This window comes from Lipophrys pholis (assembly GCF_963383615.2).
Source record: "Lipophrys pholis genome assembly, chromosome: 19".
Taxonomy (NCBI): domain Eukaryota; kingdom Metazoa; phylum Chordata; class Actinopteri; order Blenniiformes; family Blenniidae; genus Lipophrys; species Lipophrys pholis.
Window position 1 is genome coordinate 23,442,265 of NC_137647.1, and position 24,076 is coordinate 23,466,340.

At 43.8% G+C, this 24,076-nt stretch overlaps 1 protein-coding gene across 1 annotated transcript; it reads left to right on the forward strand.

The window, feature by feature from the left end:
• Positions 1–963: 963 nt before the first annotated feature.
• LOC308125171 (serine/threonine-protein phosphatase 4 catalytic subunit B) lies at positions 964–10,793 on the forward strand. Its single transcript, XM_080488707.1, has 9 exons — positions 964–1,140; positions 1,585–1,898; positions 3,418–3,469; positions 3,546–3,596; positions 5,496–5,597; positions 7,740–7,913; positions 8,007–8,133; positions 8,211–8,400; positions 10,026–10,793. The coding sequence occupies exons 2-9, from the start codon at positions 1,789–1,791 to the stop codon at positions 10,153–10,155; spliced, it is 936 nt and encodes a 311-aa protein (XP_080344833.1). The 5' UTR covers positions 964–1,140; positions 1,585–1,788; the 3' UTR covers positions 10,156–10,793.
• The last annotated feature ends 13,283 nt before the right edge of the window (positions 10,794–24,076 follow it).

Here is a 24,076-nt window from a genome sequence, read left to right on the forward strand (position 1 = left end):
CATGACTGAAGCATAAAAACTGAGTGTTGAAAATACTAAATGGCTCAAAATTACTAAATAATGTAATTAAGAAAAAACTAACTTTTAAATAAATGTACAGCACAATAACAGCTCCACCAACAGTAAAGTAACATTAATCCACCTCTGCCTTTTCTTCTGGGGCACATTGAAATACCTGCACAATTATTAATGATTAAAACTGTAAAGCAACTATTATTAAACAGGTATTCACACCAAAGGTTACAACCGCCTAATGTAGTTGTCAGAGATCACTTCAACATGCTTTTACTATATAATGAAGTATTAATTGAAATGCTGGCTGTAGTTAATCATCATTTAGACCTGAGCTGCTAAAATAAAACGCATCGAAATAAATCAGTAAACAAGCTAAGATTTGGTTTTATAGATGTTGTTATGATATAAAACAGGTTGTTTGCAGACTTTAATGATGAGCTAGTGCAAGATCCATTTCAGTGCAACATTGTGGTACAGTATTACGATGCATCTTGGCACTGTTTTACTGTTTAAGGTGTGTGTATTTACACCTTTTTACTGTGTGTTTGTATGCTTTTTATTGTTTTTGTTTTTTTGTCACATTCAAAGCCTGAGCCATTTTGCAAAGTGATTTAATTCACGTATGGGCCTATGGCATATATTTTTGAATGACAAAAAAGATCTGTATACATATATACAATTGTAGGTAGGACATGAAGTAGTACTTCACTCTTTAAATAAACTTTTAGAATTGTAGGTATATTTTTAGTTCAATCATCATTTAATACAGGTATATTTAAGTGGAATCAATGAAAACATAAACCTATTAAATTGTAGGTCTATTTTGAGTGAAATCACACCTTAAAACAATTGATCATCCTTTAAAACAATTAGTTGCGTACCAGAACTGTAAAGCGCGGGTCCTACGGCTGCGGGTCCTCTCGTTACAGTCTCCCAATAGGGGTCGCTGTTCAACAAGAAGCCATTATGCTCCTCCAGCTGCGGGTCCTCTCGCCCCGGGTCTGCAGACTCACCCTTCCCAGTGAACCGGCAGTGAGAGAGAGAGAGAGACGGTACCGGGGAGAAGAGTGGCCGGGGGACGGGTCCACGGACTGAACATTTGCGCTGTTATTTCCTAACTTGACGGTAATTCTTGTGTGTTTTTAAACTGGTTCATCTCTTTGATGTGAGTTTCTCGACGTTAGCCGATAAAAAGCTCGTCGGCGCTGACGCCATATTTTAAGTGAGCTAGTAGCCGCACCGGCTAACGTAACATGTTCCTGTTTTCACACTCGCTCTGGTTATTTGTGTTTATGTGATGACGGCCGGCGGGTTTTACTGTATTTCTTCGGGACGCGGTGGTTTATCAACTAGTTAAAGTCTCGGTTGTTCGCTGACGTCGTTAGCCGTGATGTAAGCTAACGCGCTGACGGTTAGCTCACGCCCCGAGGCCTCACATTCCTGGACGAATAACGTCATTTCTCTGACGTATTATTTTTACGCTGACGTACTGGGTAATAGAAACTTCATTCTGGTTTAATTGTGTGTGGATTCTACTCATAAACCGAGTTATTTCGTGTTTTCCCACAGTTTTTATTGTGTGGCTGGCTGGAGAGAGAGAGAGAGGACCCCGGGTTGTAGCTGCCCGCCGCGCTGCCTGCTCCACTGACCGGGTTGTAGCTGCCCGCCGCGCTGCCTGCTCCACTGACCGGGCTGTAGCCGTCCGCCTGCTGCTCTGTGACCTCGGGCTGAGAGGAGCGTGTGACCGGAGCCTGTGAAGCGGGGCTCATCCCTATGTGTGTGACAATGGGGGACATCAGCGACCTGGACCGGCAAATAGAGCAGCTCAGACGCTGTGAGCTCATCAAAGAGAATGAAGTCAAAGCACTGTGTGCCAAAGCAAGGTAACGGTCCAGCCGCCTCGCGCTGTAAACAAACCCCACACAGGTTGGTTCACGGAGGGAATCTCATCACAACTTTACATCACATCAAATTATAGAGCAGGGGAATCACATTTATTGGCCACACAGCCAGTTCATTCTGGAGTGCTGCGGTAAATTGGCACCATGATAACTTTATAATAACCCTTCCAGAAAGAAATACAAGTATCACCTATTATACTCCTTCCAAGACCTATTTTGAACAATCAGAACTTTCTTTCAATATATTTAAATCCCATTTAAAATCCTCTTTGTACTAATCTTAGCTGAAGCTGTACAACGTCTTGGCCTTTTGCATCTTTCAACAAACTAACCCTCACAATGGCTTCCACAATATTTCTTTTGCACAAACAAAGCGAGCCTCATTGATCCCTCAGTTATGAGCATTGCAGCTGTACGTGGTTTAGTTCTGGGTCTCGTTGCTTCCCAGGGATGGGAAGTGTTTGAATTCCTTGGAATCATTCGCCAAATTGGCAAATGATTCCCTGATCGATCCCATTTGGCACGAATGATGTCATTACGCATGTTGTGTAGCTTACACAAGCTAAGCTATGTGTGTTGTGGCGTCAATCACCAGTGCAGCCGGCAGGAACCATGGCGCCCAAGAGGCTCAAATGCTTGAAAGTTCTGTTCCATTTCAGAAGAACAGGGCTACTTGCAATACTTGCAAAGCAGATATTTCATCAAAGGGAGGAAACATGATACAGCAGCAATAACTTTGATTGGCTGTCCCGTTTTTATTCTGCTCCAGAGTGAATCTCACCCAAGCAGTAGCATGTCCTCTGCTATTAATGCTCCAGGTTTCATTTGAGAATCAAAAATGGAATTGTAAATCCCATTCCTAATGATCCCTATGGTCTGTTGTGGCTAAGAAAAGGGGGTTTCCCATCACTCAGTTGGGGCAGAAGAAAGCAGTTATGTTTGACACTTTAAAGGGACGATTGTTGGTAAAGTACTGCTGGAGGTGGCTTTCCTCGTGTCGCACATACAACCTCCAGAAGTCCTCCGGGTCTTTACAGAGGTATATTTGAGTACAGTTACTTTTTGTATCAGGTTAATGGCAGTGGTATAATAAAAGACATGTAGTATTGTGCTTGTGATGTGAGACAAGAAGATTTATTGCTTTAAATAACCTTCCAGTCATGAGGTTAGAGTTGGTGCAGAATATTACTGTCAACAGGTGACGTCACAAGTAACGCTTCACCTTTTTTATGTTTCTATTTATTGAAGCTGTAAATTAAAGATTTCTGTGCTTAGAAAGAAAAAAAGAATCTGAAGAATTGTCACTGAATTAAAACACTTAAAATCCAACAGAAGATTTTAATTTTCACACACATTGAGTGAGTGATGTAGGATTGGAATAATGTTCCGAGGTGTAAAAAGAAGCTGCTGCTCTGCTCAGAACAGATTCATTTGATTTTTTTTAAGTTCAGCAACAGACTGCAGCGGTGAATGAAACAAGCTGCTGTGTTTTTGTTTTCAGAGAGATTCTGGTGGAAGAAAGCAACGTCCAGAGAGTAGACTCTCCTGTCACAGTGAGTAACGTCTCCTCACTTCACGCTGCTCTGGATGTGGAGGACTTTGATTTGACTGCTTGCCTTCTCTCCGCAGGTGTGTGGGGATATACATGGTCAGTTCTATGACTTGAAGGAACTCTTCAGAGTGAGTACCTACTTACTAAGTTTGTGTGCTGATTGAACTCAAAGCAGATATTTTCCCCCTCAATGTTCATCTTATCGGGTTTTATCTGGGGTGGAAGGATGGCACACTGACAGAATTGGATTTAAAATGAAATACAGCTTTAACTCATCTTTTCATTTTCTGTAAAGGTTTTTCATGCCAAAACCTCGATCAGAGGTCTGAAACCTTCCTGCAGCTCTGTCCAAAGTAGCTCAGTTTCTATCTTATTCTTGTATTTACACAGCAAATGATCCTTTATTAGGACTCTTATCTCCAAGGTGAAGGGTTTATTTGTGCCATTTAAAGTTTAAAAGTTGACCCAGTAAAATGTGTTTCACTTCAGCTGAGGAATGTTGAGTTTCCTCTTGGTGAAATAACCAGGATTAAATCCAAATAAAGAAAAGTCTCAGAGGAAAATAGTTGCATTCAATTACTTTCACTGACAACCTGCTGCTTTACCTGGAGAACAGACACCAATGAATCGTATGTTAAAAACTGGTTGGGCCAATCGTTTCACTCCTTTTCAAGCCAAAGTCACGGGAAGTTTCAATTCTTTTCAGTAAACACACGTTTCTTTTGAGCGTCATACTGTCACTGCTGACAGTTCCGGACGATATTTTATCATCTCATTTAAACTATTTAACACAGAAGTAGTTTTTTATTTTTAAAGTTTATGCCCCAAATGAGGACAATGTGGGTTTTCTTTGAACGCTTGTTTTCATTATCACTCAAACAAGGGTGAATGGACTTCACTTGTACAGCGTTTTTCAGCTGCCCCTGACCCCTTTACATCGTTAAGCACATTCACTCATTCACACACACGGAGGCAGCGGCAATGCAAGGGAGCAGTTTGGGGTTCAGTGTCTTGCTCATTTATCAATATTACTCGTTCTCAATACATATTCATTCATGCTCGGGGGCAGCATCAACGTTTGGCGTGATCAGTTCTAAACCCATCCTCTGCCAACGCCGCCTGGCGAGCAGGTCGGCCTGTGCTGCTCAAGAGCTTCTTTCTAACTAGTGTCTGCAATGCGTGGTGTTTTTTTCTTTTGTTGCATCCAGGCCAGAGAGAATATACATTTTTCTCATGTCCACCTCATTCCAGTGTTGATTTCCTTTTTTTGTTTGTTTGTTTGTTTTTTCCCCACTAAGGACCAACTCATTCCCGTCATCCAGTCCTTTGTTTATCAGATTACTGTTTCACACCACGCCCATATAGTTTTGACTTCCTGGCTGCCCCGAGCATTAAAGAACATGAGTTCTGAAAACAACTGTTCAACAAAACCTACATTGTCCTACATTTAATTCAACTTTACTGTTGGATGATCATTTTGTCTAATGGAGAGGCAAATAGCCGTTTTCCTTCATACTAATTTCTCCAGCCATTTCTCCCAGGCAGAAATGGTTTCAGTTTTCTCCTCCTTGCAGATAAACAAATGTCCAGGCCCTTAAAACTGGTTTAAACAAATTATCTACATATCTAAAGATCTTTATTTTAGAAGTAAAAGATGTTTTGTGGCTCCAGATGAATTCATTTCTATTAAGTTGACTATAAATCGAAACAGGTGACTTTGTTACATTTTCATATGCTTTGTTTATATTGAATAAATAAAAAGTAAAACAAAAACAATCCATCAACTATAAATAGTTCTGAGGTTTGAATGATGTAAAGGATTCCTGGTGCTGGATAATGTGTCTACGTCACACTGACTGGAGCTGCTGGATTTCTTTACTTTTCTTTACTTTGATACGTTGGAGGAGATCTGATGTTGGCGTGTCGACGTGGGCTGTTGTGAGTTTTCAGGCGGTTCTGGATCCTCCAATGGTTTCGTCAGCCTGAGAGTGGAAGTGTCATTGTTGTGAAATGTTGATGTGTGGCAGGTTGGAGGAGACGTCCCGGAGACTAACTATCTCTTCATGGGCGACTTTGTGGACCGAGGTTTCTACAGTGTGGAGACGTTCCTGCTGCTGCTCGCTCTTAAGGTGCGTATGAACCTCTGCACCAGGACAGACATGAACGGTGTCGTCTGGACTCACTGAGACGTTAGTCAACTCGGGTCACCTTTAATTATAGAGCACTTTAAAACTGCCGTGGCGGAAGCCAAGGAGCTTCACATAATAGACAAAAATAAAAATGACAACAGAATAAAAACAGCATAATACAGTAAAACAATAAGATTGGCAACAATTAAACCAGGCACAGAGTTTCAAACATGGTTAAAAGATAAGGAATAAAAATGGGTCTTAAGATTAGTTTTAAAAGTGGGGGGGGGGGGGGTTGTCTGACGGACAGTGGAGCTCGTTCCACAACAGAGGGGCTGCAACAGAAAAGGCTCTGTCCCCTCTGAGCTTTGGTTTGGACCTCGGTACCTCCAGAAGCAGCTGATCATCTGACCGGAGGCACCGAGCAGGGGTGTAGGGGTGGAGCAGCATTCTAAAATGCGCAGGCAGCCAGTGGAGAGAAGCCAGAATGGAGTTCTGTGCTCCCGTTAAACACAAAGGAACACGTCCTCTGTTGAGGCTGAATGATAATTATTGCATTTATCCTGAGATGAAAGGTGATTTGGAGGTTCAGTGTAGAGTCCACTGTGTTCTTGAGTCGGTTCAGAGTCTGTCTGGCTCTGACCGGTGGAGTTTCACCGTGATGACTGCATGTGGAGACGAAGCTCCAGAGGAGGGAGGACGGCCGCATCATGTCTGTCTGAGGGTCCACAGACACAAAGTATTAAGAAACCTCCACATTTAAATAAAAGATCTTTTCAGAAACTGCATGAACGGCAATAGAAATGAGCCAAAGTAGTTTTTACTGACACCATGTGAATATTCCAGTAAAATGATGAAGTTTATTGTGCAATTAGACTGTGTCCTGCTGACGGGTGCTGAAGCAGCAGACTGCACATAGACGTGTATATCTAGTTTTTCTCCTACAAAATACAGTGAAAATGACTTTAAGAATATCTTAAAAATAACTTTGTATTCGTACTCCTTTATATTGAAACGATAGAGAACATTTGGAGTCCATCGATCGTTATTCTGTTTCACATGCGGCTCTTCGTGACCTCTGACCCGAAAACCCTCCAGTGTTGTTTCTGCTCCACTGGATGAACCTGTGGATCGTCCAATATTACATCAGGTGTAGAAGTACTGCTGTTCGATGGAGTAAACCCGATAAAGACGCAGTTTTTGAGTCAGGAGGTCAATTGGCTGTTTTTAACTAACTTTTACCTCTTATATTTCAACATTAATGACTTTAACTTGAATGCTTGGTGTCTTTTTTTCCAGCACAACCTCGCTTATGTGATGCTATATTTATTTGTTCATTTTTGAAGTACTGGCTGAACAAATTAGGCCTAAAACTACAAAAAAATAAAATAAAAAATGTATTTTGAGAGCCACAAACATGTAATGAAAGATTTTCACAACTTAGAAAGCATATCAAATTAGGTTATGTACAAACCAACGCATAAATGGATCCAAAAAACACATTTATATGGAACTATTTACATAAAGGTCCAGGTATTTTTGTACAAACCAAGCTGGCACAATCGTACAATTGTAACATTTAGCAGCCAATACAACAAATATATATATTTTATTGTGTGTTTATCGTATTATTATTATCATAGTTGATTCGGTCTGGAACCGGTACCAAACACATTTCACTGCAGGGGGCAGGGGACATTGGGAGACATGGACTTCAGGGGGACCTGTTGTATTCTGCTCATTCCCTCATGGAATCAGCAATGCAATTTCCTGATTGGCTGCTTGGGGTGGACTTTTGACCAATAGAAAAGGAGTGTCAGGTGTCTGTTTTTTCCTCTGCCTCCTAATCTCCGACACAGGATCAGCTGACATGATGAGCAATTCCTCCACAAATTGCTCATCAGACGCACAAAACACGGACCAACACATCATGTCTTTAATAATTTCATAACTCTGGCTTTATCTGGCCTTTCAACAACATTTAAAAACTGGTTTAAAGCTTAAAGTCTGCACTTTACAGCCGAGTTGAAACCGAGTCTGAGTGTGGCTGCTGCTTCCTGCGAATTAGCCATGGGTCATTTTACACAAATGTGGTTCCGTGGGGATTCAAGGAGGTTTGACAGCAGCGTCGGTTCTCCACAGGTCCGCTACCCCGACAGGATAACTTTGATCCGAGGGAATCACGAGTCTCGGCAGATCACCCAGGTCTACGGCTTCTACGACGAGTGTCTCCGCAAATATGGCTCAGTCACGGTGTGGAGATACTGCACCGAGATCTTTGACTACCTGTCTCTGTCCGCCATCATCGATGGGAAGGTGAAGTCCCCGTCCGGCTCCGTCCAGCTTAATTTAACATGAAATTAAGATAGAAACTGGTTTCATTTGCTTCACGTCGCTTCTGGCCTCCAGATCTTCTGCGTGCACGGCGGCCTGTCCCCCTCCATCCAGACCCTGGACCAGATCCGGACCATCGACAGGAAGCAGGAGGTTCCCCACGACGGGCCCATGTGTGACCTGCTGTGGTCGGACCCCGAAGGTATCTGCAGTGTGTCCTGCTGAGCAGCCGCACGGCGCCAACACCTGTTGACCCTAGCTTCCTCCTGCCTCCCGCAGACACCACGGGCTGGGGCGTGAGTCCCCGAGGAGCCGGGTACCTGTTTGGGAGCGACGTGGTGGCGCAGTTTAACGCCGCCAACGACATCCACATGATCTGTCGAGCCCACCAGCTGGTCATGGAGGGCTACAAGTGGCACTTCAACGAGACGGTGCTCACCGTGTGGTCGGCACCAAACTACTGCTACAGGTACGCTGCCGCTGCCGCCGCCGCCGCTCCTCCGGCCTGTCGCGTCTTTCTCTGAGTATTTTCAGCTTTAATGGAAACAAAGCTTCTCTTAACGAGCCTCTCTGCCTTCATCTCTGCTCTGTTAACAGTTTTTGTGTTTTTGTTAATGCGATTCTTTTAACTATGATAGAAACATCCAGAGTAACCAGCGTTACCTGGTAGAGCTGCATGTAACCGTGACGGGCGTGTTCACTTTTCCTCCAGCAGCGTTTCTGTGTGTTTTGTTTTTAGTCATTTGTGTTCTTCTGACTTCTGTCCTCTCTCCAGCAGGTTTGATGTAATGTTGAGATGATGAAGTTAGATTAGTTCTGGTTTCTTATTGACAATGACTGGAGAGTAGAAAAACCCTTTCTCAGTCGTTTTATTGTATTCCTCAACTCTTCAGTCACTTCACTCGCAGTGAATCAAATCAAACTTTATTTGTAGAGACCTTTTCATACAAAGAAAAATTGCAATGCAAAGTGCTTCACATCAAATAGAATAAAATAACATAGAAACACGTGCATGAACACGCACGCGCACACACCCACACCACCAACCCCAACTGCCCGTAACAAACTATAAAAACTGATGTAAGAGTGATGTAAAAATGGCCGTAGCAGTCATCTGGATTGAGTAAAATCCAAGAAATTAATCCTGAACTCTCACTAATCACTCTGAGTTCTAGCTCAGGCTCAGTGGGGAGTTGAATACTGGACTTTCACAGGAAAAAAAGGGCGTTAGAGAGGTCACATTATCCAGCTTTTCAAAACTTTCCCTTGGTCTCGTTGGTCTAAAAACTTTGTATTCAAACTTTATTGCCCCAAATCCAACTTTTCCTTGATTTTCCTCCATTTGAATATCGGATCATAACAGCTGCATTCAGAATCTGCTGTGTCTGTTTGAGCTGGACTGGCTCCGCCCACACATGCCCATATTGGGAAGAGGAGGAAGTACTCCTTTTGTGGTGCCATGTGCCTGAACAGAGCTGCCTAAATATGGGAGGAGTCAAAGGGAGGGCCTTGATGACCGGGGGGCGGGGTTAATACCCTTGATGACCTGTGGGGGGCGGTGTGGAGCAGTATAGCTCATGTGTGACCAGAGAAAAGAACAAAGAAGAAACGGAACTAAAGATCCTTGGAGGAAGGACCGTCTGGATGTAAACTAACGTCCAACATGTCGTCAGCTGGACATCAAGACAAATTGTTTTCTCTCTCAAAGTTCCAAACTTTCAAAACCCCCAGACCAAATATAAAATACTACCAGGGACAAGAATACCCATGTCAGCAGTTTGAACCTGTTTAATGGATGATTGGATTAGGAACCATGTCGTACATTAAACACAGCACACACTGCCCCCTACAGGAAGTATTTATTAACAACCACACCAGCAGAGGAAGGATTCAGGCCTTCAGAGTGATTTTTATAGATGACATTTCTTTTGGACTCAAGTTTTCTGCCCTTGGTCCAACTCCATGTTGTGATGTGGAGCAAAAAGAGCAAATGTAAATCACTGTTGGATGTTGGAGGGTTTAAATGTTCACCAGGAACACGAGGGGATGGATCCTGAAGTGAACTGACCATCTGTTTCCGTCCCTCGACAACAGGTGTGGGAATGTGGCGGCCATCTTGGAGCTGGATGAGCATCTACAGCGAGAGTTCATCATATTCGAGGCGGCGCCACAAGAGACCAGAGGCATCCCCTCCAAGAAGCCTGTCGCAGACTATTTCCTGTGAAGTTTCACTTCCCCCTCAACCCCCCCCCCCCTCCCCCGCTGGCCGCCAGCCTGTCAGTCGAACTCACTGCAGTCGCTCGGAAGCTTCTGCTTCCGCTGGATTCTCGTTTCCACTGCTGAGCGTGACGGAGCAGCGTGAGCGAGGAGGGGAGGGGGGACACGCCGGGCCCACCTCAGTCCTCAAAGATGGCCGAACCCTTTCTGCCTCTTTGGTTTCCTCTGTAGATACGGCGCTCCCAGCTCCACCTCAATGTACTTTTCTTTTCCATGACGAACACTGTCACGTAGTTCTAGAAGCATCTTGATTTCTCTTCTTTTATTTTAATGTATGCAGTTGTAGACATTTTCACTCTTTATCATTTAAGGAATTCGGTCAACATGTATTTTCTTTCTCCTTTTTTTTTGATTTTTGTATAATTGTTTCTGCCAGAACTGAATGCAAACTGCGTCTCCTCCGCCGCTGCTTCCTTGTGTATTGGACATGAGCAGCGCTCCAGTTCACTCACACATTAACACCACAGACTCCTCACCGGGTCGCCCTGCATCTTCTTTTCACAGGTTTTTTGCTCTTAATTCCTTTTAATCTAACAATCTCTTGCTGTCAATTTTGATATTGTGGGAATAAAGTTTTGTATCAATGCAGATGTTATTGTGCAGGTGTGATGTGGGGAAACGCTGAAACAGTAAAATCCTCAGTGATCAAACCTCCGAGCTTCACGGCAACATTCAATCTATCAGTCCTTTTTCCACTTAAACGTACAAATGTAGACAAATATCTTTACAGAACTTCTGAATGTTGGATCATCTGCAGCTGATGGAGCGTTTACTTCTCTGTCAGTTTGCATGTTCTACTAGCAGCTCTACTAACAAAGCAGCGATCACCATAATTATTAAACAAGTATTCTTAACGTAGTTGTCAGAGATCACTTCAATGTGTTTTTACCATCTTACCAATTAAATGAAATGCTGGCTGTAGTTTTCATTTAGAGCTGAGCTGCTAAAATAAGACGCATTGAAGCAAATCAGCAAACAAGCCAAGCTGGTTTTCCAGATGTTAATATGATATAAAACTGGTATTTAGCAGACTTAAATAATGTTTGTTTCTCACAGTGCAGCAGGTCACCAGCAGCTCTGCCGTGCAAAATAAGACGTCAGAATGTTTACAAAGTTAAAAGTTCTAATCAAACATGCATTTGTCACGATTCGCCGTCAGTCCTCACTTAAATGTACCTTTCAGATTGTAGGTATATTTTGAGTGAAACTGGCCTTTTTTTTTATTACATTTCTGTTCAAACAACAAACACAACAGCTCACGTCCAGCATAATATATCTTAATTTAGGATCAAATCTATCAGTCCTTGAAAATAAGTGTATAAGGTACCAGTCCAGAATACATACTGCACGGTTCAGATGGATCAGGGAATTGCAGACAAAACAAATCATGATGACTTACTGAATCCCTGCAAGAACATCCATGATATTGTAAGTAGTGATTCCAGTCTGTAGAATACATCCAGCCTTGAGTGAAACATACAAGTAATAAGTTCACTTGAAATGCAGTTCCTGACTATTTGGTCCCATGACTTTATAGTTGGAGCAGCAGCATCGATCCAGAAGGAGAGAATATATTTCCTAGCAGCAAAGGTCAGGATGTTATAAAGCCACTTGTGATTTCTGTTGGAAATACGATCATCTGTGAGACCAAGTTAGGGACACTGAGTATCCAGCTGAATTGGAACATTAAAAATAACAGCTATTTACAATGCTGAACCAACATCGCTGAATTTTAACACAAACAATGAACATAATGACTCGTCTCAGATTTCCTTTTCCAGCAGAGTGGTGAAACACTGGGGTCCATTTTCTTCTTCTTGACAGGTCTTACATGAACATTATGGTCCGGTTACATAGATATGTTCATAGAATTAGACCAGACCTTCTGCCACTCTTAATCCCCCATGGTCACGTTTAAATCCCTACCCCATGCTTGCTTTGTGGGCTGTGATGTCAGAGGTGAGTTTAAGTTAACGGCTCTGTAAAAAAAAAAGTGCCGTTTCCTCTCTATGGAGAGAGAAAGATTTTATTTTTTTTTTTTTTTTTAACATGTGTAGTGCTGTTATTGGCTTTTAATGTGGTGTTTGTGGTTATGGAATCTTGAGTCTGTAGGAACTTCGCCCTCGCAATCTGTGTCATGAGTCACAGCACAGGTTGAATTGTTGTTCCAGTTGTTGAAAGCAGGACAACGTGTCGCCTCAAAACAAACCTAATTTTATCAGCCCGTGCCGTCCAGACATGCCAAAGCCCTGGTCATCACAACCTTCCTTTTGTTCCGGATAAAGAAGCTCAGCCTGCCTTCAAACACACTTGACAACCTTATTTGATAGTAAAAATATGATGATCTGGGTAGAGCGTTCATTTTAATCAGGACAACCCTACCTGTCCAGAAAAGAGGACGAGGGGCCAAAAAGCCCGATCAGCCTTTCTAGCGGGAAAGAAGATTAGAACTTTTGATCCAATACAGGTGTTCTCCTAATTCCCAGGTAAACAAATCGTGCAGGAGACCAGCCAAATGGAAAGGACTCAGTTATACCATGTTGAAGAGCCCGGGGGAGAGAGTGGTCAAACTGTGTGCGATCACAGTTTTTATGCTCTGTGACCCTACACCCCCCCCCCCCCCCCCCACCCCCACCTAACAGAACAAACAGAGGGAGACCATTGACTCATTTCCTACGGCTTTGCTACTTAAGAAAAAAGCAGCGGTCCAGTTTAACATGGTTGTATTTATATCTTCTTCCTTTTCTCATGTAATCATCATTGAAATGTATCTGCCCCATTTCTGTTTATAGTTGTTCACCTTATTTGTGATCCAGTAAGACATATTTTCATCTGCAGCAACCTTGGACAGTTCAGCAGTCCGTTCATCAAATGGGGGAGTTCCTGAGGATTTCCAGTGTCTCAGTAGAATTTGTCTTCCAGTCATGATCACAGTCTGTGTCCAGTCCTTCAGTGCGTTAGGACAGTTCAACAATACCTTCCAGTGTCCAAGAACCTACAATGAAGTCCAAAAATCAAAGTGTACACCCGATACATGTAAAATCTAATTCTGTATCTTCATCCAGAACAATTGGATTTGTGGACAAGAACACAGCACATGAATTAAAGTACAGTCACAGGGTTTCTATTTCCAGCATAATGTTGAATCTAACAACTCCATTCTATATAATCTACTTGGTCCAATAAAAGTGGTGTAATATTTTGAACTGCATCTGTCTCGCTCTTCGGTCTCTGGATAAAGAACAACAATTGGCACATATTTCTGCCCAATCCCGGTCATCAATAGAAATCCCTAAATCTTTTTCCCATACCCATTTCAGAGAGGCCATGTTTTTATTCTCACCAAGGCTGAGCAGCAGCTTGTAATATTCACAAGCTTGTGCGTCCCCTCCGTCACCTTTATTTCCTCTTGGTTTTCCCAAATTGTCCAACAAGTGTTCCAGTGACACAGACAACGTCCATTCATAAAAAAGCCTATATGGTCAGGAGAAGCGGTAAATTGCCAGAGTGGTGAAGAGCTACAGGAAAGCATCCGCTCCATTGGCCACCATCACGTGACCCCTAAAACAGTAAACCTTGAAATTGTAGGTATATTTTGAGTGAAATCATCATTGAAAACAGTAAAACACGTACTTAAACTATTATGTGTACTTTTTAAGGTATGTGTCGCTGTCTATAAAAAGCAGTGTGGGATCTCACGCTGTAGGTCCTCACTCTGTGTATGCAGAGACGTATGGCGCGGAGCACCATGTTAAAAATCAAAGAGGCAGGATAATCAATGAAAAATGAAATGGTCCTCCGGGAGAGGGACCCTCCGCCCGGGGCCGCCAGAGCTCCTCACTCTGCTGATACCACTCGTGGCGGCGTAGCACTCTGGACTTCCTGGGCTGCAGCTGTCTTCCAGGCCCGGGGTCCCTCTCTGTTAACCCACATCACTATAAATGCCACCTGTGAGCACACTGATTATCCAGTCGGTGCAGAGGAACTGCTCCTCGGGTGCCGGCAATTTTCCTGAAGATGATCACCTGGCAGGAAGTACAAAATTAAAGTAAACACTTAAAAAAAAAAGCATGATAACAACAAAACCAAACCATAAAACATGCACAACAATATAATTGTACTTCCACTGGGCAACACATGCTACCAGGATTTAGGTGGACTGGACTTTCTGGTGCTGCTCACCAGGGACCTGTGCAATCAGCTGGCTGGTCTTCAGCTCCTTGGACTCTTCCAACATGCTTCACCCAGACAGAAATGGTTATTTCATCAAAAACACTTTTCATTGGTTGATTGTGGCAAATGTTCATTCAAACACTGTTTGATAACAAGAACGTCTGATTGAACCATCACAGATTCTCCTCAGTGATGGAAACACCTGTGACCTTTTCAGTCACACTCTGAAGATAGTGGTCGAGTGCTACAAACCGTGACCTCTGGTTATATTCCTGTACGTGTTGGTTGTTAGAAGCCTTTGTTGTGTGGATGACAGTGAGAACAGAGTGGAACAGAAGCAAGGAAACACTATCCATGAAGAACCCTGAGGTTCTAAAGTAGACTGGGGTTTTAGTTTGGGTGGTTCTGAGGTGGACTGAGGTTTGTTTGTGCTTCATTCCAGCTGATAAGATGGAAGAACAGATCCTGAGGCCTCATTTATGAAACATTGCATAGGATCCATATTAAAAGTGTACATGTGCCCCAAAACTTCAAAAGGTGCACACCAAAAAAACTATAAGATTTATAAAACCGTGCATACGCACACCTGCACGCACACCTGCACGCACACCTGCACGCACACCTGCACGCACCTTGGCACTGACATGCGGTCAGGGTCAAACTTGCCAGGCCTTCATGAACCTCAAGGTTCACCTCGGCTCCGATCCTTGTCCAGCCCCACCCCAGCCTCCAGTTCGGCTGGAAGTCGAGGCCTCCGGCTCTGGTGTTGCAGCGGTTCTTGCTCAACAATCCTCAGCGGACAACCAGCTCCATCCCTGCGCTGGGGGTCAAACTGGTCCAGGGAGAATAGAGGCACTGGTTTGAGGGAGCTGAAAACTGGTTTTTTGTTTGGACCGATCAAGAGACTTATTACCCATCAAGCTTGTTGGACCTTGTTCTTCGGATGCTTCCGCTTCACCCTAAATCTTCACCCTGGATCTCGTTATGTCGAGCGTGACGCTTTGTCCCGACAATTTTCCTTGGAAGAACCCTCTTCTAAATCTGCTCCGATCCTGCCCAAGACCTGCGTGGTAGGCTCTCTCACCTGGGCGATCGAGGACCTGGTACAGCAAGGTCCCCAACAACAACCATATCCAGGTAATGATCCTGCTAACACTACGTTCCTGCCCGAATCCGACATGACTGGACTCACCTGTGGTGCAGGGTGGAGCCCATTGTCTGGATGATGACCTTCCCTACTTAAGACTTCAGACTCCACTCGATGCTGGACTGTAGCACTCAATCGGTCAGTTTCTGTGAGGCACGTTTGCTCTTTTCGTCCGTTTGAATGCTTCTGACTAATTCTACTTCCTTCTGCCTTCAGCCTCATGGTTGTGACGCCACCGTGTGTCAGAGTGCCGGAGAGTTAAGGAGACATTTTGGTGGAGACACAGCAGACTGATAAAGTTCAGTTTTATCTGTTTATTAAATGTATAAATTAAATATTTGAACAGGGACTGTAAAAAGACTTTATGTTTTATCTTCAGTCACTAGAGGTGGAGGCAGAGGGTGGAGGAGGTCGTCTGTCTCCAGCTCCAGAGCGTCCAGAGAGCATGATGGTGCAGAACATCCACACTGCAGGTTTACTCACTGTGGCTGTCACCACACTATTTATGTGTTTACTCTGAAATTAGACTGATTGTTACTCACTTTGTCACAATTAATAATCAATCAGTTCTATCCATCGCTCTGTATTATCAATAATCAATCAGTTCTATCCACTGCTCTGTATTATTAATAATCAATCAGTTCTATCCTCTGTATCATTTAAAAATGAAAGTTTGACATATGAACATGGTTCTACTGATTCAGTAGTAACCTTCGACTAAAGAATCATCTAGAACTCTGCAGCTTGTTTGTTTTTGATTACGTGGATCAATAAGTAAATAAATTTGAAGATATAAATGATGAATCTGGTTCAATGCTCCACCTCACCATCAGCGCTGAAGGTTCTCCTACTCTAAAATGTGCTGCTCAAGGTTCAAAGTTTGCGTACCGGAACGAACATTCTCCTGCAAAGTTTATTTTTTTAGATCACAAAGTGGGAAGTGGCGTACGCATCTTTCAGGACCCGTTTTGCGTGTAAGTAACCTTTAGAAATGAAGCCTCTGATCCTGCACACCGACCTTTTAAAAGGTAACTACCCTCATCACATGGCCATACACAACCAGAACCTGAACCACAACCAGAACCGAGGTCATGACCTGACCCACTGAGCAACAAGTGGTCCAAATGACGTCTTTAAGTTTAAATTATGAATCAATGTTATCTAGGGCACACGTTTCGTCACAATACTTTTTTGATCTGGTCATATGTAAGTGACGTGCTTTCAAATATCTTGTCCAAATTGACATGAGCTGCACTGTTGGTCTAATGGATCGGAGTCATACCTGTCATGAAAGAGGTTTGCGTTCACGCCCATGTGTCACCACAAGTTTTATTTGGACATCCATGCAATGTCCAGGAAAGGTGTACAAAAAAACCTTCCTTCTACCTTTCCTGAAGACGTCTTAAAGATGTCATTTGAACACTCTTTGCTCAGTGGAGAGTGTCAAACATGTGCTGTGAGGTCTCTGTTCTAATGATGCAATTCTAGCTTTTTTTTTTATATTTCAGAAAAAAACGAAAAGGCTGGTAAAACCCGACAGTCAAGATGAGTCAGATTCAGTGAACTTGGTTTAAAAAGTGTCTGGGAGACTTTACTCCACCTCGTGACGCTTTAATCTGATTTCCCCTGTCGTCTTTTCACTGCAGCCAAAGCTTGAGGCCGTCCTTGCTGAGATTGATATGGTGATCAACGAGCTGCACTTGTGTCATGATTCCAGGGGAAGCAGACCCAAGATGCAGAACACACGAGACAACGTTGGACAGATTTGAAAGGGGAAAAATCAAAAGTTTATTGAAAAGGGGGATCCGCAGGGAAACAGGAAATGCTGCGAAAGGGGGGGTGGGGGTGGGGGGGGGGGGGTGGACAGCCGAAGATTAACGAAAATCCAAAGGTACAAAACCCGGTATTGATTAGTCTTGGCTCAATGCTACAACTTGCAAGCTCTGGGATCATCACTAGGGGAAAAACTCTGAAGAGAGCTGGAACAAACAATTACCAAAGCAGGAATACGGACTGGCGACGACCATCTGGAAGCTCCAGGCTTTTAAGGGCAGAGCCGCTGATGAGCCACCGGTGAGACGAGTTGTCCTCTCGCACGGCTGCGCCTGCTTTGTTTTCAAAATGCGAGGGGGAGGAAGGAACACTACACACAGAACAGAAAGACAACACCCACCAAAACAAACCGAACACAAAACATAAAACTGCCAGGACCGAACCCACCGAATCCTGACAGTATCTCAATGGGAGATACTCAATGGGAGACTCCTGGCAACCCAGGCTTCCCTGGATGGGCCCGATGGAAGTTGCCAATGAGCGAGGGGTCCACTATGAAGGAGCGAGGTATCCACATACGCTCCTCGGGCCCATACCCTTCCCAGTCGACCAGATACTGGAGCCCCCGGCCCCGCCGTCGAACATCCAGGAGCCATCACACCTTGTAGGCTGGCCCTCCTTCCATGAGCAGGGGGGGTGGTGGGGGTTTGGCTGGGGGGCAAAGATCCGAGTTTTCCACTGGCTTGAGCTGGGAGACGTGAAAGGCCGGGTTGGACCCGCATGGACCGAGGGAGTTTCAGCTTCACCACGGTGGGATTGATGACCCTTTCCACCAGAAACGGACCCAGGAACTTTGGAGAGAGCTTGCGGAAGTCTGTACGCAAGGGAACATGTTTAGTGGAGAGCGTAGGAAGGGGCCTCTGAACGTCGGCGATCCGCCAAGTGCTTATTCTCTTCGGAGGAGCGGAGGAGGGCAGCACGGGTTTTGAGCCACAGCCTCCGACACCGACGAAGATGGTCCTGAACCGAAGGGACGGCGATCTCCTCCTCCTGAGCGGGGAACAACGGGGGCTGGTATCCTAGGGAGGCTTCAAACGGAGACAGTGCGGTGGCAGAGCAAACATGTGTATTGTGGGCATATTCCACCCAGGATAGATGGAAGAACCAAGAAGCAGGGTTATTATCAACAACACACCTGAGAGTTGTTTCCAGGACTTGGTTGACCCGCTCCGACTGTCCATTGGTTTGAGGGTGGAACCTGGAAGATAGGCTGACTGTGGCGCCAAACGCTTTGGGCCGCTGATGAGCCACAGGTGAGACGAGTTGTCCTCCCGCTGCTTTGTTATCAAAATGCGAGAGGGAGGAAGGAACACTACACACAGAACAGAAACAACACACCCACCAAAACAAACAGAACACAAAACATAAAAGTGCCAGGACCGGACCCACCGAATCCTGACACATTGCTCCTGTGGCTCCTCGAAGCTGTTTGTGCAAGAGCTTTGGAAGAGTTGTTTTACTGCAGAATATTAAAGACCAAACAAATTAATGCAAATCTCTGCCAGTGCCGGTTGGGTCTGGTCTGGTTGGATAAAGAGTCTCCGTGATGTTTAAACCTCTTCATGCTTCAGGCCACGAAGCTGGACGAGTGTTTTGTTCGGAGAGAACCGCTGGGACTGGTTCTGATCATCGGACCCTGGAACTACCCGCTGCAGCTCCTGCTGGTGCCCCTGGTGGCAGCGGTCGCCGCAGGTACGTTTCCACACGCGTCACACAATCCCACTATCCACTGCCTCCTGGTATAGAGTGAACGCAAACAACAAAAGTCTTGCTCATTGTGACTTTGGCTCAACCTGATGACGTTGGACTGGAAAAGTAATTTATACTGTTAAAAACAACTCCAGTAAGATTTGACTCTTTAAACTGATCAGATGAGAAGAGGCAGGTAAGAGGTTAGGAAGGTATTTAGTATTTATTTCGTATACATCTTTGTTTGTATATATTATATATGTGTAGATATGAATATATTTTATACTGTTACAATGAGTGATTGTGTCACTGTAGTTGCTGTTCATGCTGGACCCCGGATCCTTTGTGCTGTAGGGTGTTGTATCCCCCCTTAACTACTATGTGGGGACATGCACCGATGAGCTGCGGTGAAATGTGTCGTATTGAAACGAGTGTTACTAAAAGTTATTCAAACCGTTACTGAGTTTGAGTGCATCCCTGCTTCCAGGTTATAACATATACATCTTTATTTTGGTTCATTATGTGCTTTTAAATAAGTATCTTTCTTTCTTAACATATTTGTTGTTTAGTTTGTTCAATATGAATATCACAATGTAGTATTTAATATTCCAGAAGGCATTAGAATGCACCATTTAACCTATTATTTGGCTCCATTTTTTTGTATATTTAATATTTACTCGAGTTTATGTTATGATTGCATAGTAATAACAACAAAATTTATATATGGGCAGAGCAAAAATAAACCAGGTGAAGCAATATATAACTCACGTCGAGTGAGTGGCCTGGCTGTTAGTGTATTTTTCCATAAGTGCCACTTGGTGATAAAAAAATAAATTGGACCCCTGAACTGAAGAAAGAGCAGCGTCATGTTTAGCCTGCCACTTTAAATGAAATGAAGTGAAGTCATCGTGGGTTTTAATTTTGGGAGGTGTAGTTATTTTTTGGTCCAGCAGCGCTCTGGTGTTAACTCTGTAATAAGCGTCCCGACTCCGGTTGGGATGACAACATGGAAGAAGGTAACAGCAGTGAAGAAAAATCTAGGATCCAGTCTTAGTTGTTGATGTACATCTCTAATATCCCTCAATACCTTTCTGAAGGAACCCACTGAGCAAACAGTGGTCCAAATCATGTCTTTAAGACGGAATTTCCATACCTCTAGAAGACGTCTTCAGGGAAGCCAGAATGAAAGTTTTTTATACGTCTTTCCTGGACATTGCATGAATGTCCTTGTCTGGACGTCGTATGAATGTCAAAACAAGACCTCTGGATGAAATGACACAGTGAAAGAAAAAAAATGATCATTTGTGACCACAGCTGGAACCAAACACAAGCCTCTGTCATGACAGGCAAGATTCCTGTCCACGAGACCAACAGCACATGATCATGTTAATTCTGACAATTTTGTAAGCAGGTCACTTATATATGACAAGCTTAAAACAGTGTTGTGACTGGACCAACAGCGTGCTCTAGATAACACCTTTGTTTGGGGGAAAACAAACCAACCGGTGTTCTGAGTGCTCTCTCGCTTCATTTATTTTTGACTAAGTGTAGAAAATGGCTCACAACTATAAAGAGGAATTACAGGAGGAGGTCTGGAGCTGATACGATACCAAGTTAAATATGTTGGGTTGTTTGAGTGTCCGTACAAGCTCCCGGCAGACACCTGGAGCAACAATCCCAAACAGTGGCCTGACTTTACAGACCCTGTACATGTAGTGATCAACGAACTACGTAGCGCCTGGTAGCAAGGTGATGCGGGCTGATCACTGGAAAAGGACAATAGAGAGCCTATCAGAGTGGATTAAAAACCACCATGAACAAACAGACGGGGTTTAAAACCAGCTGGACAAATACAATCATAGAGGTATCCAAGTAGAACTCCAGCAACACAGAAGCCAGCAAAACAACAGTTGTGAGGGGAGTGGAAGCCGGCTTTACTGGGCTGCACACCGTGGCTCTGAGCAGAAGGTGAGTTGGAGTGGGTGGAGTCAGGAAGCCGCGAGGACAGCTGCTCACAGCTGCAAAGAGAGCTCAAAATGAAGAGCTCACACCGAGCCGGCCCCGGGGCGGAGAGCCCGCAACGCTACCAGCATCCCGTCAAACAACGCACCAAGCTTCGGAGCAGCGCAGGACCCCCAGGAGGTGCCGGAGAAACTGGCACAGCACAATCCACTGCAGCCTCATGCCAACAAGCCACGCCGCTGCATCAGCACCAAGCCAGAAGTCCAGCGCAGGTGTGTGCCGACTGTTAGGTAGACAGCGCTCTCTCAGGTGTGCCGCCCACCAATCAGTGAGGGAGAGGGAGAGAGCAGGGAGGACAGGGCAGAATCAGTCCTGCTACGTTGGGGATTTGAAGCAATTGGCTGTTGAATACTTTCACAGTACATATCTTGTGACATAACCGTGAAGGATTGATGTTGGTGGCCCCACAAATATGGTCAAGACATTTGTATAATTGCAGACACGTGCGTGACACTGAGCAATCCTAATTTGTCTGGGGAGCTTTCACCTGTTCGTTGTTGACTTGCCCCTATATAAGGAGCAGAGAATATTGGCGGGGATCGACTGAACATGAACAGCGAACACTATAAAGAGATTGTGGAGTGGAAGCTCCATAATCGCCTCCCCGATGGCCTCACAAAGCATCAGAGGTTTGTCATCAAAAGACGAGCAGAGAATTTCGTGGTGCAAGGTAAGTTACGTGAAGAGCTTCTCCAGATGATCTAATTTCATGATTCTAACTTACATTTGTCTTTGTCAGGTGATCATTTATGGTATATTTGCCGCAGAAGGCAAAACCGAGAGGAACACCTGGCAAAGGTCGTTACGACTGCAGTAGAGGCAAACGCCATCTTTGAAGAATTCCACTGTAGTGACCTCGGGGCACACTGTGGAGTTGAGAAAACCCACCATGCCATCATTGGCCGGTATTATTGGCCTGGCATGGAGGCTGACATCCGCCAGTGGGTAAATAAACTGTCATTACATGTGTGAGGTGTCGTGTGTCACCAATTATCCCAATAACTTGAATGCAATCTTTTGTAAATGTGTGTAAATTTCCATTAAATCATTTTTTTGTCTGCCAGGTTGCTCAGTGTCCACAGTGCCAGGCCAAACAGGTGACCTTAAAAGAGAAGTGCCAGTACAATCCAATACAGGCGAGTCGTACCCCTGCTTTGTTCTGCTGAGAAATGTTGAACTCAACTGTCTTGCATCAAACTCCTTCAATGTCCACAATCAATTTTCAGGTCACCGAGCCATTTGAAATGGTGAGCATGGATCTGATGAGGCTGACGAAAACGGAGGGAGGCAATCAATACATATGTGTGATGGTTGATTACTTCACAAAGTGGGCCGAGGCCTACCCTCTGAAAACAAAGTTAGCAAATGAGGTCACGCCTTGTATTCTGGATTTCTTTTACAAATTCGGAGCACCACAGAGACTCCTAACTGATCAGGGATCCGAATTCAAAAACCAGGTACAATGATGCTTAGAGGAACATGCTAATTTGATGTGTTCATAATGTACATGTGTCTCTACTACCAGAGGAAAATTAAGCTACTGGACCAGTTCTAGATATGAATGGAGTGGGGGAAACAGAAAGCCCACCAGAGATCGCTCCTGAATGAACAAGTCGCCAGTTTACTTCAGAAACTAATATACACAGAATATATACTTCAAACAGAATCGCCATTAAATAATAAACCTTTTTCTGTACAAGATTTTGATTGAGAATTTGTACCCCAAATAAACTCTGATTATTTACAAATTAAGTTCCTCTAATTTCTAAATTAGTTTTGAATGAGCTCTGATGTCAATTCAAATTTAATTATAAGTTTGGAATCAATGCAAAATTCAAATTTTGTTTGGATGGGACCAATCCTTTAATTTAACAATTACAAAAGGATTGTAATAGTTTAGATATAATTTTTCAAGTTAATTTCTTAAATTTTATATTGCAGGTGAAAAAGATAAATATGCTTTGAAAGATCCTTTTTAGGTTTCTCTGCTTAAGTCTTTTGATTAATTATCCAGAACACAATTAATACAATTCACCAACAATCAAATAGAAAAAAACACAACTAACTTCTTTCCAGAACATCTTAAAGATGTTGCAGTTCTTAGGATCTCGTTTCTGTTCAGTTCAGTTCTATATGTCAGCTCGGTCAGTGAAGGGAACTCCACAGTCCTATCACGAGAGGAATGTTGCAGCATCAACCTGAGTTGAGCAATCCAGCAATGGTTTCGTCCTTTAAGGACAATCCAGGTCGTCAGGAATCCAAGGGTCAGGCTCGCCGTTCCAGGTCATGTGTGAGCGCTCTGAGTCCTCGTGCTGCAGCACATGCAGCCACCATGAGGTCCAGGCCAAACCCTGGCCTGCCCGACGGGCCGCACAAAAAACACAATAAAGTCTCTTTTTTAACAATATTTTAACTGCGCATCAACTCAAAAGTGAACTATCATGAATGTAATGACAGACGCTAACGTAAAATGGCGCTGCAGCGTCTTTCCCACTCGGCACACGTCCACATTCAAAGAACTCCGTAACTGAATAAACCAACAACTCACCAAAACCGCGTCGCTTAATCTCTCCCTTCCAGGAAGAGTGTGAAGACAACATACAACTCCTTTTATCTTTGTTTTCACTGGAAGAAGTTCTTTCTTAAAACGGAAGTAGCAGGAAAACTTTGTAAAACATTACTAAATGAATTATTTTTCTTCTTACGCACAGTAAAATAACGAATAAATGAAGTGTTGTAACTTACGTCATTCTTAAGAAAAAATTATTATTTATACAAATTATTCAAAATGAGATGTTTCCCACTTGTTTCCCTGGGTTACACATGAGCGCACGAGTTCTTACCCAGAATTTTGTTCCCAAGGTGAACCTGAACCTGTGCAAGAAACTTGGCATTGAGCGGGTTTTCTGTGCGCCATATCATCCCCAAACCAACGGCTTGGTTGAGAAGCTCAATGGCACTATCCAGAGGTAAGTTGACAGAATGGGCTCGTAGCAAACAGGAA

What these genes read in the sequence shown, in the direction of transcription:
- LOC308125171 (XM_080488707.1), top strand. Translation starts at nt 1,789, where the DNA reads ATGTGTGTGACAATGGGGGACATCAGCGACCTGGACCGGCAAATAGAG. An exon ending in GCACTGTGTGCCAAAGCAAG is followed by an intron (nt 1,899 to 3,417) that starts GTAACGGTCCAG and finishes TTTTGTTTTCAG; the next exon opens with AGAGATTCTGGTGGAAGAAA. An exon ending in TGCTGCTGCTCGCTCTTAAG is followed by an intron (nt 5,598 to 7,739) that starts GTGCGTATGAAC and finishes GGTTCTCCACAG; the next exon opens with GTCCGCTACCCCGACAGGAT.